Raw genomic sequence first — 23,694 nt, forward strand, 5'->3', positions numbered from 1 at the left:
AGCTCAAGTTTTATTGCTCTAGGGTGAATATTAAAAAGTGTCTTCAAGTAGCATCTCCCCTTAAAGCTTGCAGTACTCGAGTAGCATCTCCCCTTAAAGCTTGCAGTACTCGAGTAGCATCTCCCCTTAAAGCTTGCAGTACACTTGACACTAGCATGTCGCTTTTCGTAGTTGAAGGCCGACTGTTGAATATTCTTGTGCAATTGAAATTTTACAGCGAAAGCTGTTATGACATCGCAACTCGCGTCTTTCGCAGGTGTCGGTAACCACATCGCGTGAAATTAGAAAAAAAAAAAAAAACTAGCACCAATGACTTAGCTCTAACACGGGTCCGCTGGGAGCCAGCCCAGTATTCTACCACTGAGCTACACCGGTGACTTGCTGTCAAACTTGCCTAAGGCAGGCTTGATGTCTGCAAAGCAATCGCATTATTTCGACTTGTAAAGCGCTTTAAAACAGTGGAACAACCAGTTGTCGCACAATGCGAATAGCGTAACGAGTTGGCCGTCCAATGCTCCAACCCATCACAAAAGCTTGTTCTCGTTCCCCTATGAACTATGGCGCATACCCACTTCAGCCATATTTCCTCATCGTCGTCAGTCACTGCATGACCAATTGGTACAAAATTCCTTGAAAATGTTTAGCAGATACAAGTCTCAGAAGGACGAAAAATAGTGTAGTGAATGCCGGCCCACTACACGAATAAATTTATTAAGTGACCTAGTGGGCATGAAGCAAGTGTGCTTGCAGTAGTTACCCAATGAGTGTTTCGAAAAGGCCCTGATAGGCCGCTCTTCTAGCTTTCGCTGTGCCTGTGCTGCACCTTTGTGCGACTCTGCTGCACAGGCCTGGCGTTTTTTTTTTTAATTCTTTGTGAGTGTGATGGTCTTTTTAATGTTTTTCGGTGAACCTAGGTTTCCTAACTTTTTAAAAAAATATTTCATGTTTTTACAAGGGCTTGATAGAGGTCACATGGTATGTAAAAAGGTAGTACAGTTCATACCTGGCGATAATCTGCTCGAAAATGTTCTTCAAAGTCTGTTTTAGTGTTACCTGTATTATAAGCCAATTGAAATACAGTTGAACCCCTTTATAAAAGGGATGCTCCAGGCAGCAATTGTCTTTTATACAAGATGTCTCTTATAAGCAGGCTACCTCGTATGCATTTTCTTATCAACCTGTATTTTGCTATACGCACACTGGTGTGTCTCATACCCATTTGTCCCTTGTATCAGTGTCTTATACAGGAGTTTGACTGTATGCACTAGTGCTGCCACGTTGCTGAAACTGTTTTTTCAAGTTCCTAGGTTGACATATTAAATGCCGCTAACTGCTCCAAAGCAAGGTTCATCTGCTCCAAAATTGAAATTTTGCTGCTCCAAAAAATGATCCCAATTCAGTTTCAGCCATCTCACTCCTGCTTATGTACCAAATTCATGTCTATAAAAACATTGCATAGTATATCTTATGCCTGTGCCACACGGGCATAGAAAATGACATTCGGTAGCGAAGGCATTCAGTTCCCGAATGATTTTTTTTTTTTGGCGGCGCTGCTACACGTCCAAAGTGAATGACATTTGACTTGATGATGTCGATCGCAGCACCTTCCTCGTGAGCATTGGGTGAGTAGCAACAAAAAAATAAACAAGCGTTTACAAGCTTCATACACATCGGATAATAATTAAAAGTATAAATAAGCATATTATGCTGCCGTTAGATTTCATTCGTTACTTTGTTTCATGACGTTGCAACCAACCGTGTAGCAACCTAAGCCAAAGCTATTCAGATCTGCAGCGCGAAAAAAAAAAAAAAAATGCGCTTGTTGCATTCATTTTACAGCGTCTACGAGTTGAAGAGAAGTTTTTAAGCAGTTGTTTAAGTGATTAGTGTGAATAAAATACGCGAAAAGTTTCTCTCTAGTCGAATCAAGTGTCGTTTTATACAATTACTTTATCAGCTGGGCCGTCGAGAGTACGCATTTCTCAGTTGAATGAGTTCTGGCGATGGCGATGGCTTTAGGTGACGAGTGGCATTTCGGTGAATGCCATTTCAATGCCATTTCGTTAATCCGTGTGGCACTGCACGAATGACCTTCCATCTGAAGGCATTAGGGGGTAAATGCCATGTTCTCTGCCCATGTGGCAGGGGTATTAATATGTCAAGTGTAGTTAATGTACCTTTTTGGTAAAAAGGTCTGTTCCTAAACAGTGTATAAGCAAATCAGTGCGTTCACGTAATTTTGAGTGCACGTTTCAAAATCATGTAGTATGTAATAAACAAAAAGCACATAGGTTATCAATTTGAATAGTGCTGTGTATATTTGTGTTGATTTGCGACTAATCTCAGCTTGTCATCGACTCATGACCAAACATTCAACTGTCTGCCACGGTGGATCAGTGGTTAAAAGGGATACTAAAGAGAATGAGGTTTAGAGTGATAACTTCACTCTGAGAAATCTATTGTCATAAGTTCATTGTTAATGGTGCAAACTAAACTATAAAGAAACTTACAAACTATAAAACTATAAATAATTTTCTTTGCTATGTCCGCGCATAATGCAAGGAATTCCACAATGCATTTTTTGTATTTTCTAAACATTGGCTCGACAGAGTAATCTGAAACCTCGTATGGGAAGTCTTTCGCCCACCGAATACAATGTACTTCAATTTTGTCGTTTAAAAGCTATGTAGCACCCAGTTTGAGATTCTAGAGATCTAGAACACTTGCTCATTATGACATACTTCTTCGTTATTCAACTTTCAGGTGCTGCGGCTGCCGGTGAGCCTCTCGACATGGGGGCTGTGAAGAAGGCACTGCCGCCCGAGACTGCTGTCGTTCGAAGGCGAACGCCATTCCCACAGCGGCCGGAACACGGAAACTTGGGCAAGCGGATCAATCTGTTTGCAAACCATTTCAAGATCGATCTGCCACACGGCGAGGTCTACCACTACGACGTCGCTATTATCTCTCCTTCCAAGAAGGAAGAAGCAAAGGCACCCGATCAAAAGAAGCTTCGGTGCCTTAGCACACGAATTAACCGGCTAGTCATACAGAACCTCGTCAATAGATATAGGGGAGAGCTGAACCGATGTCTTCCAGCCTTTGACGGGCGGAAAAACCTTTACACGCGCAGACGCCTGCCGTTCAATGAGCGAACGTTCATGGTTCCTTTCCAGGAAGATGATCGCGAGCAGCAGTTTGCAGTTACGATTCAGTATGCAGCCACGGTGAACCTGGATGCACTACATGCAGTCTACGAAGGGACTGTGCGCGTCGTGCCTCAAGAGGTGATACAAGCGCTTGACATAATCATGAGGCACGGACCTTGCGTGACTCTCACACCTGTGGGACGGTCCATGTTCATGCCGCCGAATCAGAATGACGACTGCTCGCTCGGCGGTGGCCACGAGGTGTGGTTTGGCTACTACACTAGTGTGCGACCCGCTCAGTGGAAGCCGATGCTGAATGTTGACCGTTCTGCCACAACGTTCTACGAGAACATCTCTGTGCTGGAGTTCGTGGGCAAGATGGTTAACGAAAGACCTGATGCCCTTAAGCAACTCTCCGCATCGCAGTGCCTAAAACTTTCTAAAGAATTGAAGGATCTGAAAGTGCGTGTTATGCACTTACCTTATCCTCGCAAGTACAAAGTCGCGAAAGTGACCCACCTCGCTGCAAATCAGCTGAAGTTTGAACTGGACGGCGGCGTGTTAACCACTGTGGCAGAGTACTTTCGCCAGAAATACCCGAACTTCATGCGCTACCCGCACCTGCCCTGCATCCAGGCCGGCACTGCGTCCCGCCCAGTCTACCTGCCACTTGAGGCCTGTCACATTGTGGAAGGCCAGCCGTACAAAAAGAAACTAAGTGAAACCATGACGGCAGAGATGATAAAGCGCACTGCACAGCCGCCGGTGCAGAGGTTCCGGGCTATCAAGAACTCCGTGAAGGACCTTGTCAACAGGAGCAAGCCATTTCTTGACGAATTTGGCATTGTGGTTAACACCGAGCCGACACAGCTCCAAGGGAGGGTGCTCAACCCACCGATGCTCGTGTTTGGAGGCCAGCAGACACAGCGTCCCAAGGACGGCGTGTGGGACCTGCGTAACAGTAGGCTTCTGTCTGCCATGCCCATTGACAAGTGGGCCCTGCTGGGAGTCAACTGCCGCCTAGATAGGCAGGCAGTCGGCAACATGGTACACATGTTCAAGGACGTCGGCGGGAGACTTGGCATGGCGGTGAAGGACCCCCTCGAAGTGAACAGCGTTTACGCGGACCGAACACCCATAGTGAAAGTTTTAGAAGACCTCAAAAAGAGGCTAAACGTGGACCTTGTTGTCGTCGTGCTCGGGCGCCAGGCGTCCTACGCGGACATTAAGGAGGCGGCCGAGGTGAAGTTGGGCATTCGCACGCAATGCATTAAGGAGCTGAATATGGTACGCAAGTGCAATGCTCCACTCATCACCAACCTCTGCTTGAAGATCAATGCCAAGCTCGGTGGCACCAACAATGGCCTTCTTGCTGCAGAAAAGCCAGACATTTTCAAGCAACCGGTCATTATCATAGGGGCTGATGTGACACACCCGGCACCAGGTGATAGGTAAATCACGTCTTTTTTTTTAATGGTGAGCTAGCAAAGGGTGCTTGAATCAAATTAAGTCCAACTTGATCAAGATGACCGTCCAGAACGGCAAGTAGTCATTGAATAATCACCCCACTATCATTGTTTATATAGATTCATAAATCAACAGCTGCAGGAGTTTTCAAAATTCACTGGAGGCTACACAGATCAGTGGGAATGTATGACAAGTAGAGCTGGTTGAGTAGCAAATTTTTCAGTGGAAGGAAACTTGTGCATTGAAGCTCGAGTACAAATCAGAAAAAAAGTTTGATTCCTTAGCATATTCTGAGTTCGCAAGATGAAGATGATTCTTCTCAATAGGTTGGAATGCTGGCAGGTTGGGCTTCATGTACAATGTGAAATTTATACAGACAATGCAATAGGCAAATACAAGAAACGATAGAAACTAGTATGACAATCATTTGATAAATCTGATTAAATTTATAGACGGTCATGAATTTTAGATGAAAATCTTCACCATCTGCTTTTAGAACTTCCTGCCCAAATTTCAGGTTCAAAACAGCATTGATTTGAGCCCCATCTCTGCAACATCTATCACCTCCATGTTGGAACCAGCATTTTCTTGGGCGTAAACATTTGGGTTCATAGCAGAGCCTGAAAGGCAGCTTTGCTGCAGTATGAATGCGATGAGGTAAAGCATATTTAAAATCTTGAAGGGCCACCTTCGGTTGGACACTGACTGTTTGTCTTTGAGAAGTTCGAATAATAAAATTCTAGTGTGAATTGAATACACACTATATGAAAAATGTTTTGAACATTCGCACACCTCTAATGACATGTGGACAGAGGCTACATCCATACTGCTGTGCTTTCAGCATGTTTTTTTTTTTTAATTATTGAATGCTCACTTTCGATGTGCTCATGCAACTTCTTGTGGTGGGATTTTGTCATGCGTAATTCTAGCACTACAGTCGAACCTGTTCATGACGAATTCCCAAATGCTGTGAAAAGTGGTCGTTATATACCAGTAGTCCGTTCTGTGTGGACAGCGGTCCTGGCGAATTCGCTTGACGAAAAGTGCAGCGCCAAGCAGCTAGAAGCTTTGTGGCTGCTGAAGGTGTGAAAAGGCTGAAGATAGCATGCAACAGCACACTTATCTACCGCAGAGCTGACAACACGTGGACGAACACAGTTATGGCTGGCAATAGATTGGCGTGCACTAGATTGCGTCAATTGCGCTTTCGAAGGTATGGCAGTTGCGACGCGTGCATGCGATGCAAGTAGGGTGGGTTCGAGGGTACGAAAACAACCAAAATCGCGGCATTGATAGTGACTTTGAGATTATGGACAGCAGTAAAATGTCCGGATAATTGCATAGCGAAGCCTATAAGCGTAGGAAATTTCGGACTTTTCAACATTGACTGTGGGGAACTTGACGGTGCCGGAGATAAGTCCGGAAAATCGGGCATGTTCAGAATTTTGGCGTCTTTCTCGGATGCCAACTGTAATACAAGCAGTATACGCCTGCTGGCAGTGCATCGTTACTTCTCGGTCACCACGGTGCTTCAAACCAGCGAGCTACTTTCTCTTTTGTGCTATACAACATGCACTCTCGTGAGGTGGCGGTGGCGCACTTGCAAAGTGGCAGCATGGTGCACTGGTGCCTCTGTCAATCCACACAGCCTCATGTGTAGCTGAGATTGCTGCAGGTGCTGATAGCCAGTCCTCAATAGGTCATGATGAAATGTTCATCCCCCACCCTGCCTTGCCTTTGCTGTTTTTTAATTTTTCTAATCTGTGAAAGAATTGCCCCAGTTGCCCGGAAGTATTGAATCGGTTTAGCGGTGTCCTTCGTTACTGAAAAGACGGGCCTTTTTGCAGCACATTGTGGCATCGAGTTGAGGGACATAGTGAATTTTCATGCAACGAAAAATTGATGCGGCTATCGCTTCTTCATGGCTTCTTGTGTTCTAAGGCATTGTTTGGTTCATTGTAGGCAGTTGTAGCTGCAGAGAGCAGCCTACGTTATAAAAGGTTGCTGCCCGCTAGACTGTGCTGCCTCCTAATTTCATTTTCTTTGTCACTCACATTCTGCTGCTGAAGAAACTCTCAGAATATGAGCGACCTGGCTTGAAGCATTGGAAATATGCTGGTGGTCCTCGCCGATCTCCGATATTTTTGTTGCAAGCAAGCTGTAGCGACGCGGCATGTACGATCGCGTGCCTCTCTCACTCTTAGAAGGCCTGTTCTAACATTGTTTCACTTTGCATGTGCCATACATTTACCGCGACTGTCTGAAGCTTTCGTTGTTAAAGTAGGATGCTTTGAAATGCTATATGTATACATAACTTCAAAGGGTAGCAAAGGAAAATCGTAAGAGTGCCGTGGTCATGACAGATAGATCGTTATACCTGCATTCATTATAAGTGGGTTATACTGTATTGAGCGCAGCACAATGCGAGTGCAGTGCGACCGCAGCAGCTAAGCATCTTGTGGTGCTCAAGTCTGCAAATAGCTGTTGGCCAAATTGTGCTTGTGGCATCATTTCTTGAGCGAACAGGCAATTTCAAGCTGGTGTTGAGAATTGTAAGGACCGTGCCATATGCTGTGCTATGTTTGCGTGTCCACAAGAGGCTCAACTGTGAGTCGTCAGCATTTTCTGGCCATATTTAGATTGTGTTGCAGGGTCCCTTGAAAGCGTTTTGTATTGTTTTATTTGTCACACGACAGAAGTAAAGTTGAATCGTTACACACGTCCGTCATAACAGGGTGAAGCCATCCATCGCTGCCTGTGTCGGGAGCATGGACCCCATCCCGGCACGGTACAGGGCCTCCATTCGAGTGCAGATTCAAATGGAAGAGGCGGTCGCCCGGGTTGAAATTATTGAAGACCTGAAGGTAAGTTGAGTTAGCTAGACTGGTATGTGTAGGGAATATGGCATTGGAGTTTTACTGCAGATTTTTTTTCCCCACTTTATTTGCTTCGAAAAAAAAAAAAACTGACAAGGCCTTTGCCCTACAAATTCCTTTGGAATTTTCATTGTTGACTTCAAATGTTTGCATCTTTAGTTCCTGTGCAGTGGCTTTATGAGCATTGCCGAAACGTGCTGCACTCTCTTGACAGCATGGCGCCAGTTTAGAAACGCGCTGCACTCTCTTGACAGCATGGCGCCAGTTTAAATTGTAGATAAGAGACCGTCTGTCCTCATCTTGTCTCGCTGTGATGGGAAAAGTGGGCAAGTGTTGTGTATGGGGTTTTGACGAAGCTGGCAAGGCAGTCGCCAGGCAGAAACGCAGTGACAAAACGTAAAAAACCCTACCCTTGTGTGTTTGGCCACTTTAAGCCATTGAGACCGTAGCGCCGATGTTTGTGCTTGCGTTTGCGACTCCCCGCCATGCCCTATTGTTTTTCGTGATGTTTTTTTTCTTTTGTGGCCAAAAATGAGGGAAAATAGTTCAGCGCGCCGATTGGACTTATGACGGCACGTGATGCTTGTCGCTAAAGGCAAATCCATCACAGCTACAAAAAGTCTTAAACCCCCCCCCCCCCCCTGCTTTTCACTCGGAATTTTTTTACGAATTTCTATGTTGTCAGGTTGGCAGGTATGCATTTGAGAGAGTAAACATTCCGCCCCAGCCTTTACTTTTCTTTTTTTCCTTCTTCGCGTGCAGCGTTGATGTGTTGGAGGTGCCGCCGTGGGATTGGGCATGGTGCTGAGAGCATTTTCGGAGCGCGGTCTGTTCAAATTAACTGTCGCAAGTGCTTGCGCGTTAGAATTAAAGGGCGTTTTTACCCATTTCAATACACATAGCTTTGACGTGACCACAGCATCAGTTTTAATTAACTTAAGGAAGTTCGAATTAAGTGCGTTCGAATTAATGAGATTTGAAATGGGTAAATTACGCTTTCATAATTCCAAAATCGCTGTGCTTGCCTCGAGAACTCTCTCGGTAAGCAAGAAAATGCGCAAAAAGAAAATTGGGCTTTCACATAGTTGCATTAATGCATCAATCGCCGTGAATTTATAAATTTGGACGTTTTTTACTAGGTCCTACATAGCTCTTAAGTACTAAAAACAAAGAAAACTGACTTTTGTGATGGCTCTAGACTTAACGTACTAAGTCTCAGCAAATTACTTTTAGCGAATATTGCTGAAGTAAAACAAAATACACATTAAAATTCGTGGTATCATGGGCAGATTTCAGTACGAAATTCAGAAATACGTAATTTATATATGTATTACCGATATTTTCTCCCCAATTAATAAACCTGAGAATGTGAAAAGAACGACATGAAAGTTCTGGAAGCCTTTTTAATCTAAAAAGATCCTTTGTTCTAGGGCAGTGTTCATTTAATATTAAAGTGTTTGAGGTACTTTCCTCTTTGAAATGCACCATTATGAATATATACCTACGCCAAAGTGCTCCTTATAGTAAGATTATCTGCTCTAAAACTAAAAGTTTACTGCTGTAAAATGCTTCTAATAGCAAGATTATCTGTTACAAAATGCTCCAAAACTAAAATTTTAGTGCTCCAAGGTTCTCCTAATCGCAGGATTACTTTTTCCCAAATGCTCCAAAAATATTTTACTCCTCCAAAGTGCCCCGAAACTAAAATTTGACTGCTCCGAAAATTTCTCCAAATTAGCAGTCCCCAGTGGGATCACTGAGAATATCTACACGAAAAATTATGTAGATGTCTTCTCACAAGTTATCACCATTTTTTTAACCCCTGATGGATGCATCCGAAACAATGTTTCAGTTTACGCAACACCTACCATCTTGTCATAAATATTTTTCATATACATATCACGTAATGCTAAGTTATCTAAGTAAGTTTTAAAACTTGCAGAACATCATTTATTTATTATTTATTTAAGACATACTGCAGTCCGAAGACCAAGCAGGTGGGCAGGGATTAATTACATAGAAAGCGTCAATCCACATGGTAAATTGGTACACAATTCTGAAAACAAGTGTGAAGAAACAAAAAAAGAAAAGATAGCAGTACACAAAGAAACATAGCGGCACAGTGAATGTTTAAAATATTGCAGAAAGTACACGCTTTTCAAAATCCGACACATCACGCGCCGAAAACACATCAACAGGCAATCTATTCCACCGCTCGATTGTGCGGGGAAAGAAGGAGTGCTTAAAAAGATTAGTGCGTGCAAAAATTGGAGTTAGATTGTGCTCATGGGTGCTTCGAGTTGAACGAGATAAGCGGGGCTGAATATAAAGTCCTGGATTAATATTGAATTGTTGGGAATTAAGCAAAAACAGAAAACTTAGACGGGCAACCTGCCTCCTGTGTTCAAGGGTCATTATATTGTTGTTTTCCATGAGAAGCGATGGAGAAGCTCGGCTATGATAGCTGTTAAAGATGAACCGGACTGCCTTTCTTTGCACCATTTCTAATTTGTGAATGTCTTTTTTAAGGAATGGGTCCCATGCTGCGCTTGCGTACTCGAGTTGCGGCCTAACAACGGAATTATAAGCTAGCAATTTAACACGTGGAGGAGCGGCTTTTAGTTTGTGCCTGAGGAACCCGAGTTTTCTGGAGGCCGATGCGCAAATTTTGTTAATATGACTGGACCAAGTTAGTCGGCTTGTTATAGTAACTCCTAGATATTTATATTCGTCTACTTGTTTCAGCGTGTGGTTATTGAGCCTGTAGGAGGACGTGAATGCATTTTTTTTTGTTAGTTACCTGGAGCAATACAGATTTGTCGCAGTTCAGTTCCATGGACCATTTTTCACACCATTCAGAGACAGCATCAAGGTTACATTGCAGGTTACTGTGGTCACTTGAGGATGAAATTCGTTTAAAGAGTACACAGTCGTCCGCAAACAACTTTAAACCAATCGACGATGCGTCGATAACGTCAGAAATATCATTGATATAAATTAAAAAGAGTACGGGTCCCAGCACGCTGCCCTGAAGAACACCGGAAGTTACAGGGAGAGTATCGGAAAAACAGCTACTGATTTTTAACAAACTGCTTGCGGTTAGACAGATAGCACTGGATCCATTTTATGAGTGTTATTGGTAAGCCAATTTTTTGAAGCTTTAGGATTAGTTTACTGTGAGGAACGCGGTCGAATGCTTTGCTGAAATCTAAAAAAATGACGTCGATTTGTTCAGCCTTATCGAGTGAAGACGCAAGTTCATGAATAGTGGTTACTAACTGGGTAAGCGTAGATAAGCGTCTTCTGAACCCGTGCTGACAAGGCGTTAGAATATTGTTGGCTTCTAAAAACGAGACAATAAAATCTGATACTACATGTTCGAAGAGTTTACAGATGCTAGAAGTCAGGGAGATAGGGCGGTAATTGTTTGCAAAGAGGCGGTCCCCTTTTTTGAAGATTGGTACGACACAGGCCATGCGCCAGTCGTCAGGAATTTCGGTACAGTCAAATGATAACCTAAAAAGGTGAGTAAGAATATGCCCTAGCGGCTCAGCGTATCGGTGCAAGAAGGCATTGGGTATGTTGTCGGGGCCAACGGAAGATCTAATTTTTAGGTTGAGTAACATGTTAATAACACCCTCAACGATTATAAATTCTGAGGACAGATTTGGGAGAGGCATGTTGTACGGTGTACTATCTTGGATTGGAGAGAAAACGGAGTGAAAATATTGGTTAAAATGGTTAGCGATAGCGACCGAGTTCTCACTTCATTTTAAAATTTTCTCTGCTTGGTTGAAGCACTCCACTAGTCGAATTGCGTGCATTTTTGTTCAGCAGTCATTGTTGTTTTCTATGAGATTTCGAGTTCTTGAAATTGATTCTGGCTTTTAAGGAGAAAGTTCTACTTCCTGAAACATAGCGAAGAATAGGGCGAAAAAGGAGTGTGAACGCAAGTTAGAAATTCTGTGTGCCAAGCGTGGACCCACTGTGGAGCACAAGGATCAGTCACCTATATACGCAAAACAAGCTGGGAAAAACATCAGGCCTGCGCGGTAGGCGCAGCACAGTCGCAGCGAAAGCTAGAAAAGCGGCCTTTGAGAGCTTCTTCAAAACACTCATTGGGTGACTACTCCAAGCACACTTGCTTAGTGCCCACTAGGTAATAATAAACTAAAATAAAATAATAAATAAAGGCATTAATAATAAACTTTTGGGTAGTAGGCCGCCGGCATTCGCTATGCTGTTTTTAGTCATTATTCTGAGAAGTGCGGTATTCGCTAAACACTTGCAAAGAATTTTGTGCCAATTGTCTATGCAGTGGCCGACGACGATGACGAATTATGGCTGAAGTGGCTGTGCCACAGTTAATAGGGAAACAAGAACAAGTTTTTGTAATGGGCTGGAGTATTGGACGGCCACTTGTTACGCTATTTTCATTGTCCGACGACTGGTTGATCTTTCGCTGTTGTAGAACTCTTTATAAGTTGTATTAACGCGATTGCCATTGCGACATCAAGCCTGCCTAAGGCAAGTTTTACAAGTTTCAAGCACCGGTGTAGCTCAGTAGAATACTCGGCTGGCATTCAGAGGATTCGGGTTTGAGCCACACTGTGCCATTGGTGCTAGGCCATGCCAGCCTAAGGCAAGTTCGACAAGCTACAAGCACCGGCGTAACTCAGTGGTAGAATATTGGGCTGGCACACAGCGGACCCGGGTTCAAGCCCCACTTTGTCATCGGTGCAACATTTTTTTTTTTTTCGCACGATGTGGTTACCGGCGGCGCGGAGGACAACATGCAACTGCCCGTGACCCGAAAAGTGATCTCATAATAGCTTTCGCTGTAAAATACTTTGTTTTGCTCAAGAAAAGCTTGTACTATTTCGAAAGTCCAAGCTATAAGCCTGGTGACTTTCAGGTGTATTGAATGTTTCTTTGTTACATAGGCATTCGGTTCAAATTTATTAAGCCAGTTTTCTCAAAACCTGATTTTTTGCTCCCTAGTGTTACATGAACGATAGCTTTGCTTCTGACCAATATTTTCACATAAAATTTCGCGTGCTGTTTCTTGCATAGCTGCCAACTTTTCACTTTCCTGTAACATGTACGAATTTTGACCGTGCTTAGGATTTTAGGAATCTTGCCTGAAATAATATGGAAAATATTTCATTTCTTGACAAAAGAATAGAATTAGTCAAGTAGTGTGGCCTCTGCGACAGACTTCGGCGTATTGCCGTAGGTAGTCGTAGAGGCTACAAAAACTGGTTTGTGCTATATTGAGCCACCAAAAGACATGTATTGGTGTTATCATCACATACCTGCCAAGTCTCCCACATTGTATGGGACACTCCCGGATTTTGTTTTCTTTTTCAATTCTGTACGGTGGCCATGAAAATATCCTGAAAATCGAAATTTGTGTAAGAGATCTGGCCACATTGACAAAATGCAGGTCAGTCCGTTCATGGCTTTTTGCAAGCCCACCGTATTTTATTATAAACGAATTTGAGAAGCATTCATCTAAGTGTACAATAGTCTCAGTGATGCGAAATCGCGGCAGATGCAAATCGTGATTGGGCCGAAATTCGAATGTACCGAACACTTTTCCTAATCGTGGGTGTGAACTTTAGTACCGAAACCGTGGAACGAAGGCTGATCGAGAGCAGCGTGCTTGAAGCTTCGAAAATGCACATGCGACCAGTGCACCCACTGTAAAAGACAGTGCATGTGGTTGTTATTGTCACAACCGCTGTAGACAAAACCACGGTCATTCGACACGATCATGCATAGAGACGACGTTACTGACTGAATTCTGAAAGTTTGTGCACGTCCGACGTTCGACCAGTTTTCTGCGAACTCTGTGGGCGGAACTGTGGCAAAAGACAGTGCATGTGGTTGTCATTGTCACAACCGCTGTAGACGAAACCACGGTCGTTTGACACGATCATGCATGGAGACGACGTTACTGACTGAATTCTGGAAGTTTGCGCACGTCCGACGTTCGACCAGTTTTCTGCGAACTCTGTGGGCGGAACTGCGGCAGTTGTGATCATAGATAGCATAAAACGAATTGGTTTTGAAGACATGGGGATCGAAAGAAAACTGTTTACCGTAACTGCTGCGCACAAAACCGCGATCCCGGGGATGTGATAGCAATCAATCTAGGAGATCTGACGGCATGTGGCTGATGCAGCGGTAGAATTAAAGCGGTGAAGACGTAAAAAAGGCTAGAAGCGTTTTGGTGTTCCTGTCCAAAGAATCGAGTAGCGAGCAAAATCAAAGCTTTGACTCGCGCTTTTGCGGCAGCCAGCTACGCCGTCTCGTCCATTCACGTGTGAAGACATATGCGAGTTGTTTTAACAGAAATAGATTTTTTTGATAGTTTTTAAAGACTATAGTCTTTCTTAACGACATTCAACACAAAAATTTTGGTCTGTCTCTCTGTACATTTGCTGTTTGTCCACCCTCAACGGTACTGGATACTCTGAATGGCACCAATCGATATGCCAAATGGCCGACCCCATCTGCAGCGCCCACCAATGTTGCTCAAGGCTCAGCGTTCATACTTGTGCGATTCTCAATTCAAAAGCAAGTATTACGCATATCTGCGGCACCATAACAATGTGTATATATTCTGTATGTGCGTCTTTTACTAGAAAAGGCATACATAAGTAATTCTAAGGACCGTAGCATTTATCATGCTGCGCTGACCATGCAACGCTTGCACGAAAAGGTGAGTGTTTCCAACGCTTCGCTAATACGACACGTTGGGGGCACCTACCCGTCACCTTGCGTTCTACGCCTTATCATCTGAGACGCCTGTTTCAAAAAGCCACACGCTCTGTTTTTCAAGAAAACTGCCAGATAGTTGGCATCCAAGGGCGCAATGCCGATGTTTGTGCTTGCGCTTGGACCTCCCTCCCCCCCTCTTATTCACAATTTGTTTTCATTTTGTGCCAAAAATGGGGAAAATACACACACAATGCACAACTCAAACACAAATGCACAATGATTTGATTTACGGTGGCAAAACATAATTATGCTTATCGCTAAAAACAAATGATTTGATTTACGGTGGCAAAACATAATTATGCTTATCGCTAAAAACAAATCTGATTTATCACAGCCACAAATTAGTCTGAAACCCCACCCCTTCCCCGCTCAAGGGTTCTACGAATTTGTCTGTTGCCAGGTATCTCCAGGATAAGTGGAGCTGTGCATTCAAGCTGAATTATTAACAAGTGGTAACTTTTTGTAATATGGACAACTGCATTCTAAGCAAACTTGCAAACTTTTTTATGATAACACACCTAGGCTTCAATTTATGATGGTTATGGAGCTGGCAAGTCATGTTAGTTTCACCAAAAGTTTTTAGTTGTCACTGTTGCCACAATATGCATATCTTCGCACTTTTTGGTTTTTATAAATTTCAATTTTTATATTTTGAGCTGTTTCATCATGTATATCTTTCAGATTTTCAGAGCCCTACAAGCTAAAAAGTATAACTTTTCGACTAAAACTAAGTTTTTTTCGAAGGTGTTCACGCATCTCAGATCTTGCACGCATTTCGCTCTGCGCAGCTTTCTAGAGCAGGTGGATCGTCTAAAAAATGTAGTCTTTCTTGTCTCGCTGATATGAACCTTCTGCCAGCGCCTTGTCAAACTGATCAAAGGTATCGATGCAAACATTCGGAACATGGTTCATAATAATAAAATAATTGTTATGCCATACGTGCACGTTCTCTATCGTATTAAGGGGGCAGCCTGCTCTTCGGGACCAAAAAGTGACAAAAAAATTCATTTTCTTTAAATTGACATATTTGCTTTCCGCAAGTATTTTTCTATCAGCAAATTTTCACACACCAGGATGTGGTAAGTTTTTTTTGTAATGTCATTCTAACTGTCCAGATTCTTGGTGCTGTTAACATGCAGAACCTGCGACAAAATCCTTTCTTGCAGGGAAGACCCCAAATGCACCTGGCCATGCACTGTGCTTAGTGCGCCACAGAGATCTTGTTCAGACACAATCGCACGACACGGGAACTTGTCGAGGCTTACCACATAAACGCGAGGGCTCCCATGTGCGTTAGCAATCTTTTTTTTTTTGCCTTATCGGACAAGCAGGTAGCACTGCTCATTGAAAGGGGGTAGACTGGTGGGGAGGGGGTGCAGGAGATGTGTTCTTAGTTTGATTTATTGCCTTTTGTTTTGCCCACGATGTGCATGTGCGGGATTTCGTTAAGCACCAAGTGTTATATATTTTTGGTTCAAGCACTAAAGCTTTCAGTTGTGGGAAAGCTCTTGTGGTGTATACTTTCTTGTCAGCGTCTTTTTCGCGCCTACGTTTATGCTGTAATGGATCAGTACCAACTCGCTCGCCTCTGTTTTTCTTTACCTTAAGGAATCCCAGATCGTCAAAATTTTCTGAGCCCTCTGCTATGGCGTCCCTCACCATTTTTGTCATGGTCACAACATCGGCAAGCGTGCTGCAATGAGTGATCACTGCCGGACGCACATGCCGATACGCACGGTCATGTGCCATTAGTTTTCTTGTCTTGGTTATATTAGAGCTGCACATCGTGGTCGCTCAATAAAAAGAATGTCCACTAAAATGTTAAGACTTGATGCTGTACTGCAGTTATGGTACCTGAAGGGACCAGGAAAATGTGTTCTGTATAACGAGAGGTACTAGTAGAGAGATAAACAAAGGTAGATTATCCAAGTATGAAATTAATCGTGCTGGAAGCAGTTTTTTCATTTAAGTAGAAGTTTCGTTACCAGATTTCAGTTTAAGTCTATTGTAGTCAGTCATCTCGCTTTTTTGTGCCCCGAACCTGCTCCTAGGCGCATTTCCTGCTGCTATAAGTCTGCTCCAAATAAGCTTTTTTATTCTTGTGCCAAAACATGTGCGAAGTCAGAAACTGACTGGTCCACAACTGCACTTATGAAAAATGAATTATTGGACTTGTACACGTCACTCACTGCACATATTGAATGAAACTAATTGCTCGGCCTCTTGTGGAAACCTTGCCTGTCGCCCCAACGTAGTGGTCTACTGGCTAAGGTACTCGGCTGTAGGGGGATCGAATCTTGGCTGCCACGGCTGTGTTTTCAATGGAGGCGAAAATGCTGTAGGCTTGTGTGCGAGATGTGGGTGTACATAGAACCCCAGGTAGTCAAAATTTCTGGAGTCCTCTACTAAGATCTCTCATAATTATGTGGTGGGTTTGGGACGTGAGACCTCGCATGTCAATCAATACCTTGCCTGTTGGGCTGTATTGCCTTGCATTACAGCTTCATTCCTGTGAATAATTTAAGAACTGTGTGCCAGTTGTATTTGGTTGATGATACGTAATTTGTGCCACCCATGTGCATTCAGGAAATGGTCAAGGACCTGCTCAAGGCCTTCTACCACGAGTTGCGGCAAAAGCCCATGCGCATCATCTTCTACCGGGACGGGGTCAGTGAAGGCCAGTTCGCCGCCGTGCGCGACGAGGAACTGTCCGCCATTCGGAAAGCCTGTCTGGAGCTCAGCCCCGACGGCTCATACAAGCCCCCGGTCACTTTCATTGTGGTGCAAAAGCGCCACCACACCCGTTTCCAGCCAGTCAACTCTGAGGAGGGCGTGGGCCGTGCCAAGAACATCCCTCCGGGCACTACTGTTGACACCGTAGTCACTCATCCCGTCGATTTCGATTTCTTTCTCTGCAGCCACGCTGGTATACAGGGCACAAGCAAGCCCGCTCATTACTACGTCGTCCACGACGACTCGAATTTTACTTCGAACGACCTCCAAAAATTGAGTTACTACTTGTGCCACACGTACGCTCGTTGCGCTCGCAGCGTGAGCATTCCCGCACCTGTCTACTATGCTCACCTGGCCGCATTCCGTGCTAAAGAGCACATTGCTAGCGCCTGCAACATCTCCAGTGGGAGCAGCGTTAGCTCCAGTGGATCAGATTCGGTTACCACTGATCAGTACGTCAACGCAGTCAGAGTGACAGAAGCAATGCAGAAGAACATGTACTTCGTGTAAGTTCTTTGTAAACTGCGAGCTGCTTTTATGTGACATTTTAATGCTCAATAAATAATCTTACACATACTTTCATTGTTCAGTGTGATGCACAACGAAAACCAACAGATGATGAATACGGCAAAGGTATAGGGGATGTTATGTGCACTGTATGTAGTATATTATAGCAATTTTTATACATAAGAAAATGAACATGGTATCTTGCTTATAAAAAATGCCCAATATGAAAAAAACAAATGGCTTCCCCTGTGCGTGTATCTTATGAAAGGGTTCAACCGTACTGCAATACTCAACTGTACTGCAATACTTAGTGTCCCCTATACCTTGGCTTCATGGGTTGGATTTCGTTGACTAGCCCTCAAATTTCCTTCATTCTAGGGATTCACAAGCGACATCGGGATGGTCTTCTCCAGACTACACGAAAAATCAGTCATTGCATAGGCCAGATTTATGGCATTTGTCAGATGTCATTTGTATCATTCTTATTCTAGTCTTAGTGGCAGGATGTGGGCGGAGGAACAATTGCTTAATGCCGTTGGCTACTTCATATTTAATGCTCGGACTTTGCGTTCTTTGGCTTACTGAATATTCATTAAGAGGCTCAAAGACTTTGGATGCGCTCCAGTACTCTTTTCAGTTGATGGTTTAAGAGGCATAAGCAGACATGGGCCATCCGAAGTTACATTCCAGTCCTTGTGCAGCAGGCATACCACCTTTGCGAGGATTGCATTGGAGACAATAGGGATGCAGGTAGCTGTACTGTCTAAACAAGATAGCAGCACGGAATGCTTGAATTTTGCCTGTGTGGCAGTCTGGCCAGAAGTAGACACTTCAATGCTTCATGTGAACCATGCTCTGTTTTTCGTAGATTCCAAATGAAAAGATTCTGGTCGTTTTTTATGCCTGTAACTTGCGAGTATAAGGTAACATTGTGCCGCACAGAAGACTTGCAGACCTTTTCCACCACTTGGCTGTGGGACTTGGCATCATTTACAGCATAAGAAAGAGCAATTTGTGATTGGAACTTTGCATTTAAAGTGCTTCTAGATGGTTTAAGGGTTTGTAAAACCGCCCCTTAAGTGCATATTGGTGTAGTGGTTATGGTGCCAAACTGCTGACCCTAAAGGTGTCCGGATTGAATCCCAGCCGTGGTGGCCGCATTTCAATGGTAGCTGAATTCTCGAGGCCCATGTACATTGATCTAGTTGCACATCAAAGAACACCAGAGGGTAAAGACTTCCTCAGCTCTACACTATGGTGTTAGTAATAATGTGGTTTTGAGACTTGTATAAATGCCACTTCTTGTGCAGACCCCTTCTTTACAGGAATTTCAGAGGTGGGCAAATGTGGACTTCTGGTGTTGTGCGGAGAAGCTGCTAAAGGTTGCAAGCTGTAATCCTGCCGTAGTAGCTTAGGGGGGGGGGGGGGATGTGATAGCTCTGGCATACCATTAATTGGTGGAATCATTCAGTTGGTCAAAACTGGGACCTTAGTATGATGTGCCTTAGGCCTGATGTCAAGATCGTTTCTAGTGGTGCTGTGCGTTTGTATACCTGCCAACTCTCCCAAATTGCCAGGGAGACTTCCGAATTTTTTCAGGTGCTGCGTGGCTAACGCTTCGCACTCACAAGCAAGACTTCCGAATTTATACCTAATCTCCCGATGGTGCGAATGCTATCGGAAATCTCCCAGAAAGTGGCTGCCACAGCTTGGACTTTTTTAATGCACGTGTGTACGTCAGCCTTTCCTGCTGCAACAGTTGCGGTGCTGCGGAAGAGCACTCGCCACTACACTTCTAGTTCACTGTAGCCACGTTGTAGAGTACCGCTAAGTATATACTGCACATTAGGGTGAAAGCCAGGGGCGGAGTGACGCGCTCGCCACCGTACCAAAGGAAGGCAAGGGAAAAGGTACCACAACTTTTGCGTCTGTCTTGGCCCCTGCCTTTCGCACGCTAGCCATACATCGCTTGCCTAGGCGCCAATTGTTTGTTATGTGGATTTGGAGGTTGCGTGTTTCCCAGAGTTCAATTGGAAGGTAAATGGTGGTATCAAAAGCAAAAAGGCACTTGCAAGTGTCCCTGGACTCGTACACAACGGTGTTTTTATGCTTTGTGACTTTGTGAAGTGTGTGTAAAAGTGCACATGGTGCACCATGTGCGCTTGTAATGTGGTTTCAAACGGCGGCAAGTCTGAAATAAAGGTGCACATTGCTTCACAGAACTTAAACATTGGAATTGCATTCGTGCTGCGGAAGAGTACGGCAGCATCTGGACTTTTTTTCCCAAAAGGGCTCCAAAAGCAGAGCGATCTGCGCAGAATGCCTATGTATTCATGAGATTTCCGGGAGAACACAACTTAGCGTACGATCACGCCAGACTTGTTTCTAAAAAAAATATCTCGTAAGTGCGAGGACGTGAAGCGGTACAAGTGCCGATGCACTAACAGAACCGCCATTGTCGGGGAAATGTCTGCAGATGCCAAAAACACAATGGTGGAGGTTCTGAACCTTCATGCATTTGCAATCGCAGTGAATGGAAGCAACGGCAGTGGGTCGCAAATGTATGTCTCAGCAATTTTCGATATAACACACACCCTGCTGTGGTATAGGTTGGCAGGTACGAGTTTGTCTTACTTGTGTGTCTTACCTGTGTGTTAAGTGCTATAAACTTGTTTCTAAAGGTCAGTCGACAGGCTTGCATGGCGACTGCAGAATATTTTATGGACAGGTTTGCGAAGCTTTTTGCTGCGATAGGAGTGAAAGGCTAGTCTAATAATTGAAGCATCGCATATCTATTATGGTGATGGCACATGCATCAGCCAACCTTTAACTTGTACAGTTGAACCCCTTTATAAGAGACACTATCATGCCTATAGTCAAATATGGGTTAATAAGCAAATGCATTTAAGGTACCCAGCTTATAAGAGACATATGGAGGACAAGAATTGCTGCCCAGAGCATGCCTCTGTGTTTGTGGTGTCTTCGTTTTCATGCCCGGTTTTTAGAATGAGGTTCTTACGGTACTTTTGGCTGAGCATTTACAATTCGCTCCATTACGCGAGACCTACTAGCAACTTGCTCCGAAATGCGTGCACCAGAGCTCTTAAATCATACCACTTCCAAAGGTCTGTTTTTGAACGAAGACTTCCTCAAGAACTAATTTGTGGATAGTCAACGCTTCACGTAAAAGTTGTGCAGAATGCATTGCTTTGTAGCAGTCTTCATTATCTTTCTGAAAATTGCCGTGGGTAGTATTCATTGAAGTACAATTATAAAAGCACAATAGGCTCATTGGTCATATCATTTATGAAATGTAAAGTATGAAGACCCTCTGTTCACATTGTCAAGTGTGTGGTTTCCTACAACTCGAAAGTACCATAGAAGATGCTTTTTTTTTGCCTGCTGGTGGCATGACAATCTGCACTCCACACACACTAAAGTTTTTAAAAAATGTAAAGCAGCACCAACTTCGTCTCTGCCTTCTCCTTTACTAGCAACTGTAGCAGTGGCTATAGCCTGTCCTGCTGGAAATTACGGATTTTATCTGTTGTAAAAATGGCTTTCTGTTGTATCTGTGTTGTGTACCCGTACTGGCGCAGCAGGTCGCCGTACTGAAGCATATAAAACCACTGTATGAACATACTCGAGCGCAGTCAACCTTGCACCATGCACCGATCAAGTAAAAACCCAGATGCAGATGACGGAAATGGCGCTCGCACAATCTTATAAAAAGTTGTGGGTGCTCTTAAAAAAAAATATAGAAATTTATCAGTGCTGCCGAGTTTTAGTGGCACTGCCATCAGTAGTGAGCGCGCATGAACGGTGTATGCATGGTACATTTTCATTCTGTTGGACACCATTAAAATAATTTAATCAGTTTTATTGTAAGTTGCCAAGTTTATGTTTGCGCTGTAACAATGTGTAGAATTAGCTCTCTTCAGAACTTTTTCTGCCACTAAACTCGTACGGTTACGAACCATTAATGTCTCGTATTGCTTTGCATTATCTATAGAATGCAAATAAGTAACAAGATGATGTGTATAAGTAACGAACAACAAAAATTTTAATGTGAGAGGTCTTAAAATCTTCAGCCCATATTAGTTGCTTACTTTAGGTTCATAATCAAATTGTGGCGGTAGAAAACACCATTCCAGAGCTTGAATCTTAAGAGTTAATGACGAAGCCGCAAGTTAGGCGAATGGGAAGCTCCAGAGAGGTGGTCCATGGTACGCCTATAGTACGGATAAGACCACTGGTGGGAGAGAATTGTGGGCTTGTCGTGTGAGGAAAGCTAAGTGATATCACGTTTTCAAGGAAACAATTGCATTCTTCACGGGCATCAAAACTTTAAGAACATGTCCAATTTCAAGAAGTTGCCCGCAAGTGAATCTTGAGAAAAACAATATTTAAGCATAGAAATTAAAGCTAATCTATATGGCAAAGATATGCATTTTAGAATGATTTCTTTCATCATGAGAGCTTGGGAAGCATGGTTATATTGAGCATGTGGCAAGCAGTGAGGTGACAATTTCCGTGGGACTCTAGACAATGAGCTCTTTAGAGTTGTTAACAGTCACCGTGTGCTCTTTAAAAGTGATCTTAGCTTACTTCTAGTTTAATTAAAACCCAGATTTTTTCGTCATGAAAGTATAGCAGCTAAACTTTTGAAAGCAAATAAAAACAACAAATGTGTAATTTTGGATTTCGTCTTTCGAGTAGTATCATAAATCAACAAATGACTATCATTATATTTCATGTATTTCTGCAGCCAAGGATTCTCAAAAAGCACTTGTAGCAGCTTTCTTGTCCTAGCATTGTCAATAATTTTCAGTTACAATCGCTATGCATGAGGATAATTCTTTCATTTCAGTGAATAATTGCAGGTGTAGTAATGAAAGGCTCATAAATAACGCAGCACCTCTTCGAGGAAAAGGTGACTTGAAGGAACATTTCGCTGCGTTTGTGCTGCTTGCCAAATTATCTTTTGGCATTGAGTTGATGTAACCTATTTAGTCAATATCATGTTATATGTGAACAATACTGTTTCTTTAAAGGGCCACTCACCAGGCCCCATACCAAATTTTTGTTAGACTGTGAAAGTTGTTAGGTGTCCGGTGAGGAGCATTTTGCCACAAAAACTCTTTGAATCAGTTCATTACGAGCTGAGAAAACTGTTTTCTTTTCTTTTTTTTTTTTTTTTTTGAAGCAGCGCAAAACGAGATTGAGAGGAGGCGTGCTCGAAACCCTTGCCGCTCCTCCGCGTAGCCTTCGCAAGCCAAATCTTTTTCCTACCCTCTACGGCATGTGACCAAGAGGTCAGGTGCGCATGATGTGCCCGAACAAGTCCAACCCCCGTGCACGCGAGTGGCATTTTTTGTTGTTGTCGTTCACCAGCGTTTTTTTTTTTGAGGTCTACTGCCTGTTTCTGCAGGATCATTTGGAAACGCTGCCTTAGATGCGGTAGAATAGAGGAGCACAACGAGTGTACGAACGCGTAGGAGCGTTCCACGGTTGTCGTGTGCTCGATGCGCTGAACGCGAGGACACAAATGCATGTGAAGCCCTGGCACATTAGCCCCGCATCTCGTTCAATTCACGGCGAAAAAAAAGAGAGAACGCTCACATTGCCTTATTGCATCTCATTATTTATATAGAGATTTATTAATCTCTTCAAGCAACAAATACATAAACTACGCATGTTGTGTTAAATAATTTTGGCCATGTCACGTGCCACTGTTGGCAACGTCAGAGCATAGTCGTCTACGTAGAGGACCAACGTCACTGCATCGCTGTGTACGTAGGGCTATTCATATGCGCACGTGGTGCCCTCATTCTCTGGACGCGTGCCCGCAGAAGGAAGGGGGAGAAGCGTTCATCTTGAAATTTTACCTATTGCTGCGGCGCGTAGCGTTGCAAATTTCGGCAGACGTGATCATGAACGCCTCATCTACGCATTGCGCTTGCCAGCTCGAAATTGTCAAACCTGGTGAGTGGCTCTTTAAGATATTCTTTGGAGGACAACGGAACATGCAAATAGATTAAGCTATGTGAGGATGACCAAGTTCCTTTGCATGCTTTATCTTGAAAAGTCTGTGAAGACACTCTGCCCTGAAAATTCACTGGTACGTAAATGCATTTCAGAAATTTGGCTGTTTTCCTCGAAAAGCAACGCGTTGG

General features: G+C 43.6%; 1 protein-coding gene across 4 annotated transcripts in view; it reads left to right on the forward strand.

Moving 5' to 3' along the window:
• The window catches only part of LOC119180178 (protein argonaute-2), a 36,889-nt gene extending 19,302 nt beyond the window's left edge, over positions 1-17,587 (forward strand). For all 4 annotated transcript variants that reach the window (XM_075868612.1, XM_037431319.2, XM_075868611.1 and 1 more), the window contains 3 exons: positions 2,764-4,600; positions 7,351-7,480; positions 16,865-17,587. In XM_075868612.1, the coding sequence (XP_075724727.1) occupies positions 2,764-4,600; positions 7,351-7,480; positions 16,865-17,521 (2,624 nt within the window). In that variant the 3' untranslated portion in view covers positions 17,522-17,587. The remainder of the gene's footprint in view (positions 1-2,763; positions 4,601-7,350; positions 7,481-16,864) is intronic.
• Positions 17,588-23,694: the final 6,107 nt, after the last annotated feature.

Source organism: Rhipicephalus microplus, chromosome 7 (assembly GCF_043290135.1).
Source record: "Rhipicephalus microplus isolate Deutch F79 chromosome 7, USDA_Rmic, whole genome shotgun sequence".
Lineage (NCBI taxonomy): Eukaryota > Metazoa > Arthropoda > Arachnida > Ixodida > Ixodidae > Rhipicephalus > Rhipicephalus microplus.